Raw genomic sequence first — 18458 nt, 5'->3', positions numbered from 1 at the left:
CCCATGAAGCAGCCTGCTGTGCTGTTGAAGGGCAGAGTGTTGGAGGAGAACAAAAGATTGAACAGCACATCAAACTGTTATATATCTTTTGTGTATTTATTGAGCGGCACTTATTGACACGTAGGTGTTAAAATGCAGCACTTTTTGATGTGGAGTTGTTTCATATTTTCTCTTGCTGCATTCTTAAGTCTCACATGCATTATTTGGGGATTTTTCTTTTCCTTCATACTAAATTGCATGTGTTCAAACAGAGCTTCTCCCATATTTGGCCCTGTCTGTGCATCCGTTTTTGAATATGAATACTAAACTCAGAGCAGTGGAAGTAAAGAATAATTTTGGCTTTATACAGCTTCCTCTATGTTTTGGTAATGTTGTTTTTGCAAGTAGCTGAGATCTTGGACTATTGCTGTATTATTTAACGTGGTAAGAACTAAGCATGAGCAGTCGGATAAGATCCATGTTTACCATTAAAATCCATGCTTGTTTCGGGCTGCACGATATAAACCTTTATTGCTTTCATTTATCTGATAGAGAATACAACTAAAAAAAACCAATATGATTGTGCCTGATATTGGATACGAGATATTTTAGTAAATTAATATGTATTATTTATACATATTGAGATCAATCAATGAAAAGTTTTAAATTTAAAATCAATCATACAGATAAAATGCTGCTACTTGCTCTGATGACTTACAATATTCAAAAACTACAGACTTCAGATCACATCCAAAAACATGCACTTCAGGTCTAACAAAATCAAATGACAGGTCATCATTGTAAATGAGAATTGGTTCTCAATTGATTCTACCTGGTTAAATAAAGGTCATATATATATACTTATCAGGTTCATCAAAGAAGATGACATCATATTTAAACAGCAGGCAAATCATTACAACGTCTGTAGTTTTCCTTCAGCTTCCCTCGCTGTGCTGCAAGACGACATGTAATTATCAGTGGGCAGACAGAAGTCGGCAGGATACCCGTCATGACACCTGCATGTCAACGCTGAACACCAGAAAGGAAGCGCTTTGTTTTAATCAAAATGAATCACTGAACATAAAAACAATCAGCTTTAGTCTCTTGTCGTCTCATAAATCCTTTGAACCAGCATTCTGCATCACATGGTATAACGCTGTGTTTTTATTGGTTTAGGGAGAATGGGTGGGCTTGTTTTGATGCAGCTGATGTCCTTGAATGAGGATGTGGCCGAATTGTTGTCGTTTAAAAATGAGATGGCACTGAGCCATAAATCGACATGGCGATTTCTTTACAATTCATTGCGTAGCCAAATATTTGCAGATCTTATTTGGAAGAAGAAATCAAGACAAAAGCTGCCCAGCAATCGATAATGTGTTTTGGTCTATTTTTCTTGGATGTTTGAGCTTCTGTGTTATATGTGCAGAGTCTGATATTATAATGCTGCTTCCAGCTAGTTTGGAGGCCAAACCCTTGTTTATTATGGAACTTATCCAAGTGTGATGTTGAAACTTGAAGCCTGCATTGCACATATAACCCAGGACACTTCATGTAACGTTTAAGTGATTAGATCTGAACATTTTTAATGAGGGAGGAGATGCAGATGTCATTTGAAAAAAATTCTGACCAGGTAGTTTATTTTTTTTATTTAAATGGGAAGTTACCAAATATTAATCAAAGCACAACATGCCTGGATTATTAAGACATATTGTGTCGTTTTTAAATAAAATTGAGTGGTAAATCTTGAGAAAAGGCAGAACAACATCAATTGTGAAAAGAAATTAGCCAATCTAAAACAGTATTTATCTGACTTGGCCTTAAATGCTTAAATTTCCTCTCAAAACAAAACAGCTCAGCACATCAGTAGCTATTGTTCGAGTGCATTAAATGACTCGCAGAATCTGATCTTCCTATATGGACAATATTCATCCCTTCTTCATGTATGATTGCCAGTTTGTCTGTGAGTATATTTGCTCTGTTGTCTGTGTCCATGTTGTGCTGTGGAGAAAGCTCTGAATAGCTCTCATTTGTTATGTTAAGGAGCCTAATCTCTGGCCACTTCCATCACCTATTGGATTAGGCTAGCAAAATGTTACACAAAGCACAGACTGAAACAATGATGCGTCTTGATTGTTTAGTATTGTTTTCATGTGCTGCATCATTGGCTGACTTTTACACAAAACAAGATGTAGAAATAAAGGCCGAGTGTCAGAATTAGGTTTTTCCTGCTGGGTTTATCAGAGTACTACTTGGCCGGTGTTAATTCCCACTCTGGTTATTGAGGATCCATGTTTTGACTGGTAGGCACCAGATCTTCGACCACGTGGAGTGGGAATATCCCTGCTGGGCTTCTTGATTGCATTAGGATGTAGAGAGCAGGTTTAACATGGGACACCCACGAGGCCTAACGAGAGAGTTTAGCTTTGATTTAGCCATCGTGGTCATTTAAGCCACACAGTTGCTGAGGAACCACAGGACTGGAGCTCTGAATTAGATACCACCTTTATCCAATAATTATAATCGATCCATACGTCATAGTAGCTGTTGAGTACCCAATTCCTCCAGTTACAAACTAGATTTTATTGCAGAATATGACCCTCAAATTAAAAAGAGGGAGTTGTGAATTACTAATGCATATGTGGAAAAATTGTTAAAAGGTCTTTCAGGCTCCAAAGGGAGCTGTTTGACATCTGATAATCAGGTCATATCACTTGAAGTCAGACTGTGTTAGTTTGGACTGAAGACTAAAAGTTTAAAAATTTAAAAAAAAGAAATCTCTGTTGATTTAGAAAGTTTGATTTGGGTTGTCAGACCTCTCAGGGCTCCAGAATAACTTTTACATTGGTTGCACTGGTGTGTCTAACTTTTCATCTAGGTGCACCCAAAATCTGTCACTGTGTCTTTTGGTGCCACAGTAGTGCATTTAAGTTTTACCTTTTTTGTGAGTTCCCATACACATTGGTAATTTCTTAACTCATGATGTAAATGATTGAAGATTAAAAAGCTGAAACCTTCACTGCTTCAGGAATAAATTGCAGCTCATTTTTGTCACTACAATCAGCAGAATGCATCAAGACAAAATTCAGGAACTCTGCTTTACTAGGAGGACTGCATAATTTACTTTCATCACAAAATGTTGATCATAATGTACATGTTCAGCTACATTCATATGTTTCACTGCTCATGAACATGTAGGAGCCTGGTTTTGACAGGAACTGTTTTGAAGAAGACATCTCAGCCTATGTTGCATCAATTTTGTCCAAGTGTTCATTATCTAAAAATGTTATGAGAATGCGATACTTAATTGGGGGAGTATGGAGCAACAAGTCTGCCGTCAAAGAGTGGGACAGGAAGAGATTCAATAAAAGGGTTATACTTAGGACACATTAAATACATTTTGTAATTCCATGAAGAAATGAAATACTAAAATAGCCAGAGTAAACATGTGCATTAGATCATGTTCCACAGTAATAAGCTCCATATATGTTGTTCAGGTAAATCGGCCTTAGATTGAAATGTCATCTTTCATCTTAATTGCAGTGGAAACTAGGTATAAATTCCTATGAAATTGAATGTGCTCTTTTTTTTTTGTGTCTCTCATCCAGAGTGCTCACATGCCGATGATCGATGCCCTGATGATGGCGTACACAGTGGAGATGATCAGCATCGAGAAAGTGGTGGCTTCTGTCAAGCGCTTCTCTACCTTCAGTGCCTCTAAGGAGCTGCCCTTTGATATGGAGGATGCAATGGTCTTCTGGATCAACAAGGTTCAAACACACACACACACACGCGCGCCACCCCAGCAGAACATTGAAATTAATAACTTTCCCAACACATCTTGCGCTGGCCTTTTTTATTGTATTCTCTAAATTCCAGCCGGTTGTGATCATGGGCCACGGCTCAGCACTACGTGGGATGAATAATGTGTTCCACGCTGACATCATAAGTGACAGTGGCCCACTTGTCTTCTTTTGGCCTGTATGTCACTGGTGCTAAGATACAGGCCAACAAATAGGAATGTGGATCTGGTGCACGCACAAGAGGCTCAGGCTCATGTTGCACTCTGCTCTCATTGAGCTGAAGGCCTGAGGCAGCGAAAGCCATGATGCAGTGTGTCCATGAATCATTGTCATGTCCCACAACCTAACTGTTTCGAGAAAGGAAAGTGTCTGTGTGAGGAACGGTATGCTTTCCCATTGTTTCTTGATTTATCTGACAGTCTGTGTATTTCTTTTTTTATCATCTTGAGTACTCTATCAATTGGTCAGCCTAAAAAGTGTCAGAAAACATGGATAACTGCCAATCATAACTTTCCAAAGTCCAAAAAATATATAATTTTCAATGGCTTTCTGTTGGCCCAGCATTGCTAAGCCATTTGCTAAATGTTATTTAAATGGAAAACCTGGTTACCATAATTCAGATAGTAGATGAGAAAAGTAGACTTTCTGAGGAGGTTTAGGGTTAAAATGCTGATTTCTCTGACTTGTGGACGAGTAACCGGGTTTGTAATTGCTGTATATAAAAGATAAACACAAGGTAAACACAGAGTGCAATATAACCTTCAATTTGAAGTAATTACCTCCAAAGTCAGACTAAAAGAGACACTAACTCAAGCTAGTTTACAGAACTCTATATTGGTTTCTATCAGTGTGTATATTTGTAAAATTTCAACACACTTGTGCTTTGCGGAAAAGCTGCGCTCTGTCTGTCCTCACAATGAGCTGCCGGCCTGCTCTAACATGACACATGCACCAAAGAAGAAGAAGAAGGGGAATGGGTTAAAACACGTCAGCCAAAGGATCTTATAAAAGTGAAGAAATGTGCTTCCTGGCCCGCTGCCTGAATACACAGATTTACTGTAGCCAGAGAAACAAAACACATTCTTTGATCATCTACACAACCATTTTTTTCTGAGTAACCAGGTTTCTTGAGTTCATATAAACGTGCTGAATATGTCATCCTTTCTTCTGCAGTTAAACATGAAGATGAAGGAGATCACAGAAAGGGAACACAAAGTCAAGCACCATCCCCTGGAGTCCCCGAGCCACCAAAAGGTATCTGTCGCTTATTTTACAGTTTTACAGTAGATCCAAACACCCAAAACAGGAGCTCCTTTATTCAACATGTCCGTCTGTCTGTATCCATGTGGGACAAACAAAACTTATTTCAAGACAACAGCAGCATCTCTAGTTTTCATCAGTAATGTTTCTCCCTAAAGGCATTTTGAAGTTGTTCTGACCCTCCTCTCTTTTTCCCTGTTTGAACCGGAAGCAGATCCAATCCTTTTGTCTGTGACCTCTGACCTGTTAATCTCTCTGCTCCTGTTCCTCATCTGTCCCTCCCTCCCCTCTCTTATCCCTGCAAACTGGATAGTCTCCCTCCAAATGGTATTGGAAGCTAGTCCCTGTAAGTTGGATGCCAACCCCCATAACCCCATTTTCTACCCACTCTCCCCCTTGCACGCATAGTTCTGTGTTGATGTGCGAGCCCTCCACGCAGCTCATTCAAGCTCGTTCTGTGCTGCTTGTAGCCAGCAAAGGGGGAGAAAGCTGACCGTTTTTTGTTCCTTTGTTTCCACCTTGTGGCGAATATGTCACACACAGGTGTAAGGTTGTTCTAACCTTTGTGAATTGCTCAAAAGATATTCTTTTACGCTAAGCAATGTGTGCTACCTCATTTCAAGCTCAAGTAGGCCGTGTGGATTCTCTGTGCGTCAGTGTGTGGTATTTGCTTGCCCAGTGAGAATAAGAGCAAATCCATGCCTGCACCACTCCTTTGCTTTGCAGACCCATCCCCGGCCACCTCTCCTCACTGATCTGCTTGGTCATTCTCCCTCCAGTCTCTCTCTCTCTCTCTCTTCTGCTCTCACACACTGTTTCACCTGTGCCCACACAGTGGGTCCTCTGAAAGTATCTCTGCTTTGTGTGTGTGTCAGCCTGATGTCATGCACGAGCTGGTCCACTGCATGCTGGAGCCAGAGGACTTTTCCCAAGCGGTACTTTGTTTCCTCCTCGTCATGGGAAGATTCAATTATGTAGAACGCGTCTTGTCGTAGAGCTTCCTGTTTGGTTGTTCGTTTCACATGTAGCTCCTGACAACAGGTGCCTCAGAACAGTTGTTATGGTTTTGTGCAATAAAGTCCAAAAAGATAAACTAAAGTGAAGACGAACGAATACTTTAAATGTTGTATGTTATTTAGAGAAGTATGTTTCTGCTTCTGGGTCGTGTTGTGCTGCATGTGGTCTGTTTAAATAGTGCCTGGTTTCTTCAGACTTGTGTGAGGGGTTGGTATGTTTTATCAGCTCGGGGACTCGAGCCATAACGGAACATTTCTTGATAAATTATTACTAGAAAACACTACAAATGTATTGGGTACACTTATACAAATCCATGCAGTCCGGCACGACAGCTCTGTCACACTTTCTGCTTTAGTTTGTAATAGACGATTTTTGTTCAAACATTCGGAGTAGTTTCAATTCATCTGTGTTTATTCCTGAGGATGTACAGTAGGTGGTGCAGGTGTAGTCTCACATAGCCAGACCAGCACTGGAGACTGATCTGCCTGAACTCGTATATCATCCTGCTACAGGGGAAAGATGCTCTGGCTTTTATTTGTATTTTATTAAACCAATCACACTTGTAATGGTCAGCACGTAGCTCAGGATGCAGCGACCGTGTCCTTGCAAAATAGTGTTGGGTGGAGGAACTTATTTCACGAGAACATTTGCATGTGGGGAGACGTGGCATTAACGTGGATAAATGCCCACAAAACTTACTGCATGATCGAAATCTTCCTCAAAACTTTTCAGCCTGTAGGTTGTAGCTCAGAGGTTGTTGTTCAGATAGCAGAAGGGGACAACTGAAATAATCAGCCAATGGCAGGTTTATACCAACATCCTTCACCCCGGGAGTCAGGTGGTGTTTAAACGGGCTGAATTGTATTGAAATGCGTTTTTAATATTATTCTAATATATTTGTATAAATGTGGTGTGCAAACTACAACCTCAGTAGTTAACGAAAACCTCTGTCTCATTCTAAACTAAATATTATTCTCTGAGTCAGGTGTTCCCAGAATAACGTGAATATCTGTAAGTCATGCAGAAGTTGTATGCAGCAGTACCCGTCTGTGCGGTCTTCATGGGCCTTCTATGAGGTCTGTATTTGTTTCACTCCAAATCGTATGTAGGTCTGCGAGTGATTTCCATTTTTAGTTTCTATAATCGGCCATCATCTCTGTGAAATGATGTTTAACCTGAAATAAATACTGAAAATGCCCATCTTTGCCAGCTAGATAAGAGTATGTATCCAAAAACTACTGCATCTGGGGTGAGTGAGTTTCTGTTCGAACTACCATACACGTGTCCCATAAGTGGGCCAGTGATTACCCCAGTTTCCCTCCCAGTCAGCTGGTTTAAGTTTCCTGTTCCTATGAAAGCTGGAGAAAGGCTGACCCTCTCCTCTGTGTTGGTCATGTCACTACTCTTAACACCTTCACCTCCATCTCCTCACAGTTAACCAGGTCTTCAGGGTTCTCCCTAAATTGGGTGATCACGGTGCCACTCGTCATTCGGCAGAAGCATCTCTTGAATATGACATGAAACCTGCTGCTGATCAGTTGCGGAGGAGTTTCATCTTAAACTAATCAAATAAATGCCTTTCACTCCTGGGGAGAACCTGGATCTGATGTTTAGATGAATCAGCCAGATCATTAACTGAAGGAGAAACATCCTCGGATGATATATGCTTTGACTAGTTTAGATGTAAATCTCAATATAAGAGATTTGTACTTGTGATGCTGGTCATTGCATTTAGGATGTTTTGTGTTGTGTCACTGGTTGGTAGTATCATTGGCGTGTTTTGTCTCTTTGGCCTTTCTTCTCATAAAACCCTGATGCTCTCCCCCTGGTGGTTAGGTACGGTATCGTCGGGAACATGCTTCAGGCCGACAGCTGCCCTTCTTCCCACTGCTGGAAGACCTGATGAGGGATGTTTGTGACGGAGCTGCACTGCTCACCGTGGTCCATTACTACTGCCCGGACATCATGAAGCTGGAGGGTATGATGTGCTTTCACACAGTCAACACAGGCACGCCCATGTTCAATAGCAGCATCTCACTAAATGTCAATTCCCCTCAAAGGGTTTTTCTGCAACAACTGTCTGACTTGCTCTGCTAACACATTGAATTTAATATCCATGTGTGATCCTATTTTTGTCACTTGCAAATGGCTGACTGTGCCAGCCCAGTCAGTGTGACATTTATAGCCAACAGATCATTGAGTTGTATCCTGACCTAACCCGCTCTCTGCCGGTCATCAGATATTTGCCTGAAGGAAGTACCTTCCATCGCTGATAGCCTGTACAACATCCAGCTGCTCAGAGAGTTCGCCAACGAGTATCTGAATAAAAGTTTCTATCTGACGACGGAGGACATGCTCTACTCACCGCTAGTGCTCAAGGTATGAAAACAGCAAAGTTAAAATACAGTCTAAGTGTTCGTCATGCAGCATTGCTCTAATATCCACGTCACATCTGCATTTAAATCTTTCTATTGTGTTTCCTGTTCTCTGTGTAGCACAACGTGATGGTGTTTATCGCTGAACTGTTCTGGTGGTTTGAGACTGTCAAGCCAGAGTTTGTCCAGCCCAGAGATCTCCAAGAGTTTAAAGATGGTAAGCATCGCAGTACATGAAAAAACAAGTTTGAAATGTTTTTTTACACATTAACAGTGCAGTTAATTACAAATCTGTTTTCATAGAGAAGTAGCTTGAAATGACACCTTACTGTAAAGCAGTGTGAAGCCTGTCCAACCCTGCATTGTTTTTCTGGAGCCTTCTGCATTGGCATTGTAGTTTAATGATCAATGCATCTGTCCTTTTTCTCTACTCAGCTAGAGCCATAGCTCAACCCAAGAGTGCCCGTCCATCAGTGCCCATCTCCAACGCCACCAAGCGCAGCTTCCTGGCGAGTCCTGGCGATAACCAGAGCAGCCCTGAAGTCTGTAACAGGTACTTCCTGCACCCTGAAGACTCTGACCCCCTGTAAGTCTTCTCTCACTTTCCTTCTCATTCCACTTCATCATGGTCCTGTCTTCTAGCCAGTTACAGTTGCCCTGCAAGGATGGGTAGATATTGCAGTGGTGTCTGGTTTTCATTCTCACGTTCCCTTCACCTTTAACCCTGTTTCTCAGTTCACACTGTGTTGAGCTGGTTCTTGCTCGGAGTCTTTGCTCGCATTGTTGGTGTTTGTGTGAGACAGTGAGAATGTACCACTTGCTTATCTGTTGTGTCTTAAGATATCTGGCTTGTACAGTGACTATTGAAATACAATAGGAATCTGATTGGCTTAAAATTAGCTTTAGGTTGTAACTGTCTGAGCTGTTAGCTCTGTTAGCTGTTAGCTCTGTATTCAGCTGATCGACTGAAGATTTTCTGCCAACCTCTTCTGTCAACAGTGTTTGAATGAAGTTGTGATTTTGTTTTGTTTTGTTTTGTTCTTAGTAAAGGGGGTCCAACCTTCAGTCCCTCCCACCCACTCCTACCGCTGCGACAGAGACAACAAAAGCAGCAAGGAGAGGACAGTGCAGGTAAAGATAAGTTTTAACATCCTTTATGCATGTCAGCAAAGGTTCATGTACACTGACTGATGGCTGGTGTGTGTTTCTGGGTAGGTTTGAGAAACCGTTCAAACTCCCTGTCTCAGATGGAAGGACAACCCAGAGGGTCTGTGGTGGCGTGGCCCGAGAAGAGGCAGAGGTACCTGAAAATACAAAACAAACCCACATTTATGAATCCAAAACGAATTTTCTTGTTCGTGTCGCAAGTTCTGGAGAGCTTTTTCTTTTACAAATGTAATTAATCATGAAGATGGATCAAAACACTCAACCTTTCTCAACATAATTTATATTATTAATATGGCAAACACTCTAGTTCAACCCAGAAAACAATGATGCTTGTTTTGGCACATATAAAATGAGAATATCAGTGTAAGTATGTTTGTATGTATGTGAAGTGTGATTGTTGTATTCTGTACATCACACTGATGTTTTTCCAACGCTCTCTTCCTGCAGACCGATGTCCACACTGAGCCCCTTCATGTTACATTCAGCCACAGACAGTGATGCAGACATGGCTTCCGGTGACAGTGTTAGTCTGGCTCGCTCAATTAGTAAGGACAGCCTGGCATCCAACGTCATCAACGTCACCCCCAAACACCAGACTTCAGTCCACCAACCATCACACGCTGCCATGCGCAGAGTCAACGGCCACAGCCTACTGAGCAACGTCAACATCGAGGACGAGGAGGAAACTGTGGTGCCAGTCGCCAGGACTGAAGTTTCCGCCATCCCCAAACGGGTTGAAGGGACACAAGCAACTGCCACAACTGGACCCAAACCTTCCACCGACTCCAAACCTGCATCGGATAGCTTTTACCTAGAACCACTAATGCCTGCCGTGCTCAAAACGGCTAAAGAGAAGTCTGTATGCCTGAACAAGGAGGAGGAGAGTGGTGAGATATCCCGGTCTGCAGGAAGGGGCTCTTTACGCAGAGGAGATGGATCTACATCGGCCGTTCGCAGGAAAGCTCCCTGCAATCTGAACCAAACATTCACCCCTCCAGGTGAGGCAGAAGACTCGTCAGAGGAGCCTCCCGAGGGTCAGGCAGGTTTCAAACCCGCTGTCATCAGCAGTGTGGACCCCTCAACCAGGGAGGCAGCTGATGGCTTCTACCTGCATTCAGATTCTGAAGAATCAAAGTCTGGCCAGGGCCCGGAGGCCGATCTGGAAGGCCTGGATGAGGAGGAAGAGGGTTTGGATGAAGCGGTTACCACTAAAGACACAAACTGGTCCAGGAAAACCTTTAATATGGGAGATGAAGAGGAGGAATCAGCCAAACTCCAAGAGGACATGAACGTGAAAGAGCATGAGGACAAAGACATGAACGGTGGCAGCGGTCATTCCAGCCCGTGTCTCAGCACACACTCTCAGGCCAGCAGCTTGGCCAGTGGCAGTGTGCGCATGACCTCCTTCGCTGAGCGGAAAGCCCAGCAGCAACGCTTTGGCAGCAACCATGACCTGCGCTCCAGTGCCTCCAGCTCCCAGAGGACCACTCCGGATGGATCAGAGAGCAGCGTCACCCTGGCTTCCTCCTGGAGGCTTAAAAGAGACCAGAGCCCCTCCTCCCCCCTGGGAGGATGCAACCGTGCAGGCGATGGTAGCGGCGGTGCGAACATACTGGCCTCTGAAATCATCCAGCTCCGTATGCAGCTGGAAGAGAAGCGACGTGCTATCGAGCACCAGAAGAAGAAGATGGAGGTGCTGTCAGCAAGGCAGCGACAGAAGCTGGGAAAGGCAGCCTTTCTGCACATCGTAAAGAAAGGTGGAGGACGGAGTGACACATTACCCAACCCGCTTAAATCTGACAGTTCTAAAGATGAGCTCAATGGGGAGAAAGGACCTTCAAGTAAAGATGATATGTGTGTCGACAGCATGAGTGGGGAGAAAGAAGCGGATGGGACGCCCCGTCCCGGTGCCTTACAAGCAGACAAGAAAGGCAGCAGCAGCAGCTTCTACCTGGAAGAAGAGTTGGACCTGAATGAGTGCAGCCGCTCCATCGAGCTGCTGAACGACGCCATCGGCAGCATCCAGCAACAGATGATGCAGCTGTCACTGCAGCAGGAGATGCTGATGAAACAGAATGTACAGTCCCCCCCTGCTGCGACGCCACCGCCTCCTCTCACCAGCGACAAGAACGACGACTCCAAGACGGGGGCGAGCTTTCACTACGTGGAGCACCTCTCTGCCTCTGGCACCGCTCCCGCCAGGAAACCCCCCAAGCTGAGCTCTGGCCGGGGCTCCAGGTCCAAACCGTCAGAGCTGAAGATCGCCAAGGAGCAGAGCCGGCAGGCCTCCAGGACCCTCACCCCCACCCAGAGTGGGTCAGAGACGTTACCGCACCCGAGGCAGCTGGCAGGGGGCAGGTCCCCCAGGGCCGAGCAGCCCGGCAGCCCCAGAAACCCCCCAGCAGGAGAGACCATGGACAGGCCGGGATCTGGCCACGCGCGCTGCGCCGCCTTCCGACTTCAGGATGAAGCCAACATACGCCTGCCGACCCGAGTGGACCCGACGTCAGTGGCCGCCCCAGAAGTGTCCTTTGATGAGTGCCTGTCCAACAGCCTGAGAGAGTCTGAGCTCAATTCTTCAGACGGCTCAGGGAAAGAGAATATACCATCCGAGGAGGTGCAGCGCAGCAAAGCCCACCTGATCGAGGTCGACCTGTCGGACCTGAAGGCCTCCGAGGGAACGGAGGGAGTTGATGACGGAGCAACAGAGGGAGATGATGGAGAGCAGAAGTCCGTCATGGGCTTTTTCTTCAAGGTACTGACTTCACATTAAGATTTTAGTACTTATTACACTTTATTTAGTGGTTTTCGCGCTGAAGACGTTTTCACAAATTGCGGTGGTCCATACCCGTCTAGAAATAGACCATATACTTGTTCAAATAGAGCTGCTTCATATTTATTATTTTTGATATTGATACCTAATTCTCAGCTATTTTGAGTCAACATATTCATTTATTAAGTTTATTTAAAAAGTTTATTTTTAATATTTTTGCCTGGCCAGAAGACATTTTTTTTTTTTTTTTTTTTTAAAGCCAGTTTGAAAATTGTCATTGATTTATTTGATGATCAACCTTTTAATCGTTTATTTCAGCACTGTATCAAAGATGTATTGGATTGTTGTACCTATAAATGATCTCTCCTCTTCATTTTCCATCTTCTAGGATGAGCAGAAAGCGGAGGATGAACTTGCAAAGAGGAGAGCAGCGTTCTTGCTGAAGCAGCAGAAGAAAGCTGAGGAGGCTCGACTCCGTAAGCAACAACTAGAAGCAGACTCGGAGCTCAAACGAGATGAAGCCAGGTAAATGATTTTCTTTTTTTATGATTAGGGTGCTACTCTAAAATAGATGCTACAACTCAGGCGTTTGGTTTCTGCCGCAGACGGAAGGCCGAGGAGGACCGTTTGCGTAAAGAAGAGGAGAAGACCCGGCGGGAGCTGATAAAGCAGGAATACCTGCGCCGGAAGCAGCAAGAGATCTTTGAGGAACAAGGACTGGTGAAGCCCAAAACCCCCAAAACCCCCAAACCCAAGCAGAAGCACAGACCCAAGTCTGTGTTCAGAGACGAATCCTCCAGCGACAATTTCTCCAAGTGCTCTTCCACACGTAAGACTCTTCCATCACCGGTTTGACGTTTAGCTTCAGCTCCACTTTTCTCTCCGTCTCGGCCTGCTGAACTTCATTTGCTGGTTCTCACTGAGCTCTGAGGCGCGTCGGCAGGCTGACAGTTATTTTCCATTTGACTGAAAACGACCGTTCCCACAGTTATTAAGACGACTAATTCAGATTGTATTGAAACAAGGAGTGTTACTGCTGTTGTTTTGCAGGTGAACTATTTCTTTTGCTTTTGGTTACATAGTGAGTGCGAGTTGTTACTCGGTGTCTTCAAAGAGTTGTATGAAATTGAAACGTATCTTTTTTTTACGAACTTGATCTTGAGATGCTTCAATATCTCAGCAGCCTTGAGCAGTAGCTCATCCCTTTCATTATTTCCAAAAGATATAAGTGTTTACTCTTCCCGTGACTTCACTAAAAACACTTAAGTTGTTGAAATTCCAGTGAGTTCGATATCAAATGTTTTTAATACATCTAATTGAACTGCTGAGTTTTTTGGGCGTCGAGTGTTTTCAGTCCATCTGCCACGAAGTTGCAATTATATGATGCTAACTTGGACTAAATCTTTCAAATGGTCTTCTCTGCTTCACAGCTGACAACCTGAGCAACGCCCAATCAGGCTCCAGTCTGTCTCTGGCCTCCGCAGCGACCAACGAGGCTGACAGCGTCAACTCTGGAGGGGCTGGCTCCCAGCGGTAAGCTGCTCCCAAACCAGGCCTCGGTGCTTTACAATATTTTGTGCATGTTGCATGCTTAAGATTTACCACATTTGTAGTCATTTGTATTTATAGAAAATGTCACCACGTCGTTCTTATTGTTCTTCCTGTTGCTTGGCGTCCAGCTGTGACTCAGTGGAGTCGTTTCCAGGCACTCGTAACAACAGTCGAGCTGCAGAAAGAGACTGGGACAACGGCTCCACCGCGTCCTCCATCGCTTCCATGGCTGAATATACTGGTAGGTAACACCAGTCCCATGACAACAGACATGTGTTTGGAGGGTGGTTTTAGCTATTTATGGATCAGTGATTAATAGATCAATACGTCAGACATGCTTTCAGTGTAACGCGATAATTTCATTTTCCGAGCTCAATAAATAGACCGGTATGAAACTGCCAAGAGACTGACTGCTACTAGACTTCTTTGCTGCATTTCATTTATTGTCATCTGGCTGACTGATTATTTAATTGTATTTTCTCAACTGGCTTTCCTCTTTTAGGTCCTAAACTCTTCAAGGAGCCCAGCGCCAAGTCAAACAAGCCAATCATCCACAATGCGATCTCTCACTGCTGCCTGGCTGGCAAAGTCAACGAGCCCCAGAAGAACCAGATCCTGGAGGTCAGTCTTCTCCTCATAGACTCGCTGCATGTGGAACGGAAAGTCAAGGAGTTGTTTCGTTTGAATCATTTTTAAAATAAGACACTTAAATAATGATTTATTTTTAAGAAATTCTGTTGCCATCTTGCCAACATGACCAATGACTCGTCCACTTATCTCGTATAAAGATATAAAAGTGAACTTAAACTGGAATCCCACTGAGGGCCACTAGAGGCTGGCTCCAAAAAGGCTCCAAAAAGGCTCCGTAGACTCTCATTCAATTTCTCCCATGAAGTCAACACTTTTTTTTTTCCATCAATTATTATGGTGTCATTTGAAAAAGTCACTCCTTGTTAGTTTTCTGGTCGTCCATCTGAAATTAATCTCATTATTAATTTGATAGTGGCCTCAAGAAGCAGCATGTTTTGGGGCGGGGGGCATCGTGTCCTCAGGTTTTCTACCAGATGGAGTTAGATCCACTGCTCACTCCTCCTCAGCTCATCCACACACGGTTACTGCTGGGTCCAAAATACAAACTCGACGCTTCAGAACAGCAGCTCACAAACCAGGTGGTGACGTCACTGTTGGTCAGAAACACTTCTCAACTCATTGGGAATTTATTTCCTCTGTGACATACAGAATTTGTGAACCAATCGGAGTTGAACTGGACTCTTTTGGGGCTGAGAAACATTTGCACACACATGAAAAGGGAGAAACTTTTACGGTTGAGCAACACCAAAGCTAAAAACAGCAGATTATATAGAACACATGAGCAGTTACTCCTTCAGTATGTAAACTAGACTTTTGTTAATCTGTAAAGGTCTCGTCTTCGTGTGTACATCAGTGTTATATCGATGCCAGGACTAAAAATTTGAACCTCCCCCCCCCGCCCCCGCCCCCGCCCCCCACCAGGAGCTGGAGAAGTGCGAGTCCAACCACCTGATGATCCTGTTTCGTGACGGTGGTTGTCAGTTCCGGGCGCTCTACTCGTACTTCCCCGACACCGAAGAGATCCAGAAGCTGACGGGCACCGGACCCAAGAGCATCAGCAAGAAGATGATCGACAAGCTGTACAAGTACAGCTCGGACCGCAAGCAGTTTACAGTCATCCCTGCCAAGACCGTGTCGGTCAGCGTGGACGCGCTGACCATCCACAACCACCTGTGGCAGGCCAAGAGAAGTGCTGTGCCAAAGAAAAGTGGGAAATAGCAGCCTAGATTTTTAAAGCCACTTTCATCCAAATCCCCCCCCCTCCCCCTCCCCCCACCCCCCATGTCGCTTGTGTTCCTGATCAGACTGCGTTGGTGGCCGCGGCCGAGCTGACCGCGAAGCTCGGTCTGGAAACCTGCTCGGGAGAATCCACATCTCTGGACGTGTGGTAGTCTGCAGGTGGACCGGGGCAGAAACAAGGGAAAAGGTATGCGTGTGTGTTTGTTTGTTTGTTTGTTTGTTTGTGTGTGTGTGTGTGTGTGTGCGGAGGGACTGGTGCTTGCAACGATAAGAGGAATACCGGCTGAATTTGCTTCTTCTTCCCTGCGGTCTGTTCAGGGTTGTTTTCGGTCCTTCATCGTCTTCTTTTTTTTTTTTTTCTTTTTTACAACCACGACTCAAGCATGTGGCATTTTTGTCCTCTCATACGTGGTGGATGTTCATTTTTACATGAAGTATTTATTAGTTCAGCACTGTCATGGTGGAGAGCTCAGCTGCAGCACTACAATCCTTCCTTCTCTCCGTAAATGCCTCTCCTTCGGACAAATTTGGACAGGAGAAGGGGGCGGGACATCGGGGGGGGGAGGAGTTTCTGCCGCTCTTATCATAAAATCAGAAGCAAGGGACCTTTGTACAACCCTTTAGGACTACAAACAATCTCTTCCTGCGTGGACTGTCGAATCAGGCTGGCATTACCGATTTTGCCTCACCAGGGATCTCCAAAAAAAACCTGCTGCTCTGAACTGTCTTCTTCTTTTCGTCACGGGGGGAGGGGGGGCTCCTCGGCTCCCCCTCTGACATCCATTGGCCTTTCATGCATCGCGGCACTATCGTCTATTTATTCAACCGCTTTTTAAACTAGACGCTGATCGTGTAGCACTGGATATGTGTATTGCAAAAGAAAAAAAGAAAAAAAAACTGGTCATTTTAAAGACTTTTATTTGTCAAAACATTTTTTTTTTTTGTCCTCGAGGGTGTCAAAAGAGGGTGAATGATGGGCTTTGGCACAAAATATTTTGGTTTTTTTTTGTTTTAGCTTTTTTTTTGTTTTATTATTATTACAGCAACGTGGTATAGAGTTGAAGCTGATGTTATGTGTTTTCATCATAACGGGAATTCTCTGATGTTTAGAGCTTAGTTGTGTTTTTCTCTCCACTGGGCACTCTTGAATTGTCCTGTATAAAGGTGCACTCATGAACACTTGTTGACGGCTTTCTTTCATGCAATGTAACCCCCCCCCCCCCTCCCTCCGCCCATCCTCCCCTCCCCTCCTCTCCCTGAGTGTTTTACTGTCGGCCCGTCCCGTCCCGTCTTTAATCATGGGAGCGGCGCGCCCCCGCTCTTGTTGACAGTATTTGATATATTCACAACTGGGTTTGTGTGTGCGGGCGGGTTGTCGGGTTGTCGGGGGTTCGGTTATGTACCAACATTAAAGAACATTCCTCCGAGGTGTTGACAAACACTGCCACATCGTCTCTCCTCTCTTCTCTTCTGTCCTTTCCAAAAATCAAAAAGTGCTTTTATTATTATTATTATTTTTTGTTTTTAGAAAACCATTCGTTGGCCTCGAGAACAACCGCAAGTGTTGCACGAGCACTTTACTTTCTGTTTGTTGGCGGATTGGACCTTTTTTCACTGCTTATCAAAACTACAAACTTAATTCATGACACTGCTGTTGTGCGCTCGAAAGAGTGTGGGAACTAAACCAAACGCTAAGATTTGAATACTGACGTTTGACGTCGAAGGGCCTCCGCCGACGTGATACTACTGCTGTCTCCAAAAACAACAGAATACTTGATCTCTCATTTGCTGCATTTTGGTGTTTTTGGGGGGGGGTGGGTCGGGGGAGGTGGTCGCTCTGTAATTGTATGAGAGTGTATTTTTATGTTAACTAAATGATTGTACTGGCATTCGGTCACCATTTTTTTTTGTTACACTCGTGTACTTCTCATCCCTGTTGATTTTATCTTTGATCCCATGCCATCTATTTATTTTGAAATGGAAGCACTGAACCAGAATAAATTTTCAACTGAATAAAAGTCACCTTTTTCATTTCTATTTTCTCAGCTTGATTTGTCCATTTGTGCGACTCACTGTTTGTTTGATTTCTAGCTGTACACACCACACTGATTTTAAATTCAACACAATGAATCATCCCCAGTTTTTGTATTTCTTTTTTTGGGGGGGAGGGGGGGATTGTCACACTTTAATTTCCTCAAGAACTGGTGCTCCATCTTTTCACTGGGATGTTTATTTTTCTTCCCATTGTCGGGTGAAAACTAAAACCACGGCGTTTCACGAATCTTCTCGGAGCAACAAAAAAAAAAAAACTCGGGGAGTTTCTAATTTAAGCAACTGAAGTTGTGAGCACACCTTCAGGCCTCGCACTCCACCGACCAACTGGAACAGCGGCTTCGCTGCGTTAACGCCAGCGCTCATAACCATGGCGACGCCCCATCTGCCATGGAAACTGTGTTTCTCTTTCGCACCTGGTGGTCCGGGTGGTCACGAGACCGTCAAACCTGGTAAACTGTCACTCCAGGTTGGACAGCCGCGCTGATCAGACCGGTCACCATGAAGGGTAAGTGCTCTTCTTTCATCCTGCGTGAATGACGAAGACTTGAAGTTGAAACGGTTTGTTCTTCATCTCCACAGTCGAAGCTGGTCTCGTGCTGCTGCTGCTGCTGGCAAACGTGTGTCTGAACCGTCCTTGTGCCAAAGAGGGAC

At 44.3% G+C, this 18458-nt stretch overlaps 1 protein-coding gene across 3 annotated transcripts in view; it reads left to right on the top strand.

Moving 5' to 3' along the window:
* camsap1b (calmodulin regulated spectrin-associated protein 1b) overlaps window positions 1–17787 on the top strand; it is a 28206-nt gene extending 10419 nt beyond the window's left edge. Inside the window, exons 4-19 of one of the 3 annotated variants that reach the window (XM_069706503.1) lie at window positions 3585–3746; window positions 4953–5033; window positions 5353–5385; window positions 7893–8034; window positions 8296–8435; window positions 8552–8648; window positions 8867–8984; window positions 9477–9562; window positions 9647–9731; window positions 10046–12353; window positions 12760–12896; window positions 12977–13200; window positions 13802–13904; window positions 14051–14163; window positions 14425–14543; window positions 15435–17787. In XM_069706503.1, the coding sequence (XP_069562604.1) occupies window positions 3585–3746; window positions 4953–5033; window positions 5353–5385; window positions 7893–8034; window positions 8296–8435; window positions 8552–8648; window positions 8867–8984; window positions 9477–9562; window positions 9647–9731; window positions 10046–12353; window positions 12760–12896; window positions 12977–13200; window positions 13802–13904; window positions 14051–14163; window positions 14425–14543; window positions 15435–15731 (4245 nt within the window). In that variant the 3' untranslated portion in view covers window positions 15732–17787. Of the gene's footprint in view, window positions 1–3584; window positions 3747–4952; window positions 5034–5352; window positions 5386–7892; window positions 8035–8295; window positions 8436–8551; window positions 8649–8866; window positions 9018–9476; window positions 9563–9646; window positions 9732–10045; window positions 12354–12759; window positions 12897–12976; window positions 13201–13801; window positions 13905–14050; window positions 14164–14424; window positions 14544–15434 lie in introns of all 3 variants that reach the window. The other 2 variants (XM_069706502.1, XM_069706504.1) reach the window with 2 other exon arrangements.
* The last annotated feature ends 671 nt before the right edge of the window (window positions 17788–18458 follow it).

Source organism: Brachyistius frenatus, unplaced genomic scaffold (genome assembly GCF_029030835.1).
Source record: "Brachyistius frenatus isolate BFR_SWC_R1_liver_20210118 unplaced genomic scaffold, ASM2903083v1 Contig_63, whole genome shotgun sequence".
Classification (NCBI taxonomy): Eukaryota; Metazoa; Chordata; class Actinopteri; family Embiotocidae; genus Brachyistius; species Brachyistius frenatus.
Note: the sequence above shows the minus strand (reverse complement) of the source record. Positions and strands in the feature narration are given on the sequence as shown.